This window comes from Plasmodium gallinaceum (assembly GCF_900005855.1).
Source record: "Plasmodium gallinaceum strain 8A genome assembly, contig: PGAL8A_v1_78, whole genome shotgun sequence".
Taxonomy (NCBI): Eukaryota; Apicomplexa; class Aconoidasida; order Haemosporida; family Plasmodiidae; genus Plasmodium; species Plasmodium gallinaceum.
The window spans coordinates 80,930-85,687 of NW_021628241.1; the positions used below are offsets into that span (position 1 = coordinate 80,930).

General features: G+C 19.9%; 1 protein-coding gene across 1 annotated transcript, besides 1 other annotated feature; it reads left to right on the forward strand.

Annotated features, from left to right (window-relative positions):
• Window positions 1–1,201: 1,201 nt before the first annotated feature.
• On the forward strand, window positions 1,202–2,545 carry PGAL8A_00266500 (PIR-like protein; the record flags this gene model as incomplete). The annotated part of the gene is made up of 3 exons (XM_028671640.1): window positions 1,202–1,257; window positions 1,370–2,204; window positions 2,318–2,545. The coding sequence occupies 3 exons, from the start codon at window positions 1,202–1,204 to the stop codon at window positions 2,543–2,545; spliced, it is 1,119 nt and encodes a 372-aa protein (XP_028528273.1).
• A 1,570-nt stretch (window positions 2,546–4,115) lies between these two features.
• Window positions 4,116–4,681: a repeat region.
• Window positions 4,682–4,758: the final 77 nt, after the last annotated feature.

Here is a 4,758-nt window from a genome sequence, read left to right on the forward strand (position 1 = left end):
ATTTTTATAAATTGGATCTATTTTTATTTATCTTTTCTTTTTATTTTAATTTTTACTTTCAAAAAATTTATCATTCGATTTCAAATGTATTAATACAGTAAAATGAATAAAATTTAATTTTAAATTAATTTTTTAATGATCTTTTAATTATCATGCTGCTAATTTTTCGAATTAATATTATAACAAAATCATAATTAATTGTATATTAAATATAGTAAATACATTCAATAACCGAGAAATCTCTAAAGAACTTATATTATTTGTATTTCTTTTTTCATTACTATAGTATCCATAAGATATATTAATTTTATTAATGATTTAATACTATTATCTATTTTTTTTATTTTTATTAACGATTTAAATAATTGTAATTTTTATCATTTTTTTTTTTTTTACGACATGTAGTATATTTTTCTTTCTATAAGAAATTAGTTTCTAATTTAATTCATTAAAAAACATAGTAAAAACTAAAAGTATATATAATAGGATATTTTATGAATTAAATATTAGATATAACAATTGTAAATATTTCTTTTGTTTTACATGCATAGGAATCTTATATAATATATACTATAAATTATTTATCTAAAATGTTAAAAAAAAATTATTCGTTGAATAGAAAAATTATTTTGTGTTTTAAAATTATTTACTAACAAATTATAGAAATTAATTATTAAATCTAAATTTTTAAATATTTTTAATTTTTAATTTAATTATTCAATATGAAGGATTTAATGATTTATATTTAATGTTTAATTTGTTTTTGTTAAATATTAATTTGTCATGTATAGATATTTTAAATCGAAAATAGTATAATTAAAAAATATATACTTTTATTTTTTATCTTTTTCATTGTTTCTTTTTTCTTCATATTATTTGAGAACTGTTTTACCTTGTATATTTGAAAAAATTACAAGTATAATCTATAGGATTTCTATTGTTTTTAATTAATGTTACATTGAACAACGTATTAAGAACTATTCGATAATATTAGTAATTATTTTATATTCAAAAATTTTGTTTAATAATAAAAAAATATATTTTTTTACAACATATTATTAGTATTACTTGAAATAATACAGAAAATTTTAATGGTATAAATATATATAAACCAACTGATATTTTTTTGTAAATTTTACGAAATTTAGAGATTATGGAGCATTCGAAAATAATAAAAATAAAAATATTTCATTTCCCAATAATGATTATCTATATTTATTTGTTAGTGTGTATATTCCAATATTTTTACAGTATAAAGTAATATTCATGATGAAAAATATATTTATATATTGTATTTTTTAAAATTTGCATTATTCCATAAAAAATAATTTCTATAATTTTAATTTTTTAATGTAATTCCACTTCATAGCTTTGAAATTGGAAAAAATAACCTAAAAACAGAATTATGTCATAGAAGTGGAAGAATTCTAGCGGAACAACAACGAGGAACAAGTAGTAGAAGAGTAAGATCAACCAGTTCACATGAAAATTTTTTGCAAATTTGGTTAAAGTCTATTGAAGGAGATTTTTTTGATCAACTAGAAAAATTAACTAAAAATTTTACAGCTAATAATGCTCAGGATTTTTTAGATTGGATGTATCAAAAAGGTGGAAATATTACAAAAGTATTAAATTTATCATCAGATCCTGAGGTAAAGAGTTTTTTTAATAAAACCCTGACTTCATGGAGAAGGGTTACAGATGATGTTCTATTAGATTCGGCATTAGGTTCATATGTTGATAGCTTGTTTAAAACCACAAATATAACAACAAATAATAATGGTTCATCATCTACTTTACCATCTACCTCTACTTCATTATCCACACCTACTCTGTCATCTAACTTAACTACGTCGTCCATATCTACTTCATCACCTGAATTAACCATATCTCCAACTGCTATGCCATCCGCATCTGATTTATCACCCACGGTTGATTTAACACCTACAACATCTGATTCTCATATTCATACTACTACCTCTTCTACAGATGATGCAAGTGATTTACCTACTGTTTTTTCTACAAATGGAATGAATAGTACTATTGCTTTAACGAATAATTCAACCGTATTAACCCCTACGCAACATGGTGGTGGCTTAACTGGTGCAACATGTACAGGATTATTATGTGCACCAGCTTTTGCTGCTCTTCCTATTTCTGTTGCTCTTCTCGGGGGAGTTTTTTTTTTTGTTCTTCTTTATAAGGTAAGACAAAGTTATTTATGCAAAAATATATATATAAATTTTTTTTCTTTTCAAACCATTCATATAAATTAAAATTACATTCATTAAAAATAATTTTTTAATTTTCAATATAGTATACTCCTATTGGTAAATTTCTTGGAAGAGATAATCCAAAAAAAAAAAAAGCAAAAAAAAGATTAAATGAAATACCTATGGAATGTATAAATTCGCCTAAATTATTAAAAGTAAAAAAAACAGAAAATACAAAGAGAAGTAGATTACATAGATTTCTTCGTGCATTCGGTTACGACAAGAATTTTCCCTATATAGATGAAGATATACCCTCAGATCAAGTAATATAATGGCAAAATCTTAACGGAGGAGAAATTCTAATATGTGTAACCAAATAACAGAGAGACAATATAATATTAAAATAACATAAATAAATTTCATTTGGGTTTAATATATGATGTTTTTCTATTATTATTATATTAATGCTAAGGAAAAAATTTTTTTTTTTTCTAGCTACTTATTTTTATTTTTTGTTATATATAAAAAAGTGTAAATATGAAAAAGAAATGTATAGTATCTTTTGAAAAATAAAAATTTACTTTATTATTGATTTATTATTTTCTATGTTTAACACATTTATAAAGCATAGGATGATTAATTTCAAAAATAGTACGTAAAATAATATATATTATGTTTTTTAAAGCAATTATTTCCATAATAGTAAAAAGCGAATATGTGCTGTTTAAATGTTTAACTATCAAAAATTTGTAATATTTAATACATAGTACTAATATAAGATATATCAAGCATTTTGTGCAAGTTAACTGGTAAATTAACTTTTTAATTTATTCTTCAATTGTTCAAAGACATTGATAAAATATTAAGAAAAAAAATTAATAAAGATTATGTAAAATAATATCAACTATATTTGTTTATGTTATTAATACTCTTGTTGTAAATTAAAAAAATAATTTTTTAGTAATTAATATTTATATATTACATAATAAGCATTTTCATAAGCTTATATGAATAGAACAAATGAAAATATTATCACAAAATATTTTTATTCTTTCTATTTTTTTATTTATCTTTTTTTGCAAAAAAAAAAAATTATTAAAAATCACATACAAATAAATTATATATAAAAAAATATTTATTCTTAACTTCAAAACGGTTGCGAATCAAAATCAATTCAATTTGAATATGTTTCGATCTTCTAAAATTTAGAGAGTTTCGATTTATATCTATTTTTATTCCTCTAAGATATGGAACATTCCATTTTGTATGTGATTTATTAATTGCCTACTAACAAACTTCTATAAATTATTTAACACACAAATTAATAAAGAACATGCAGAGTAGTATCCATTAATTTTGTCTATTATCACATATTTTTCCTATAAATAAGAAAGCATTATATAAATTAATTACATCGTATGAATAATTAAATTATATAACTTTATAATTCTTTAAATAAAGATATCTATCTAATTAATTTAGAAGTTATTTAAAAAGATTAATAAAAAGCTTACTCATTTTCTGTAAATCTCAAATATATAGTATAAATATAAAATTTTGATTAAATATATAAATAATGTTTTAAAAACAATTATTTTTGATGAATATTATAATATTTCTCAAGAATTCTCACCCACTTTATAAAAATTAATTCTTCATTTAAAAAAAAAATAGATTATTATTTTCTTCATTTAGAAATAATAAAAAAAATTTTTGCTTTGAATTGGAGTAATCTTTGAAAAATATATCAATAATTTTAACGAAAATTTATTATTTTATATAATATAAATATTTTACCAATAATTAAATAATTTTATAAGGGATATTTATGTTTTAATGAAAATAAGGAAAATTTTTTGCTAAATTAGTGCTCTATTAATTGCTTATTTAAAGGTTTTGTCATTTATTAATTTCCTTTTCAATGACTTCGCTATAAGTATTGATGAATCAAATTAATAAAGGGTATGTAAAGCTTCCTCTACTAATTTAATGAATTTATATATATATTTAAATACTTTGAACGAGTGATCCTTAATTATGTAATCTATTTCATTCAGCATTCATTGATTTCAATAGACATTTATTTACTTTAATAAAAACGCCTATTTTTATTAAAAATTTAAATCCTTATTGAACAATGATTATTAATTAAATGTAAATTATTTATTTCTTTGTTATGAGTTATGCTCAGCAATTTAAATATATTGCTGTTGAATTAACAAACATTAGCAATTAGTAAAAACGCAGATAAATTATATGAATGTTGATTACGTGAAAATTTTATTGTTATATGTATAAAATTTTCTTTTACAAAATTCATCACACCAAAAATTATTTCATTTCCTTCCTTTCAAAAAAAAGAAATTCTTTTTTTTTTTTTTATTTTATTTCTTATACAAATATTTTAAAAATTGATTTTTTTAATCAATTTTTTTTCTGACGATCTTTGCATTTTTTTTTATCAAAATTTTTCCTGACAGTCTTTGTACTTTTTTTTTTTAAAAAAAGTACAAATAAAAAAAAATCATCAATTTTTTTTTTGTGT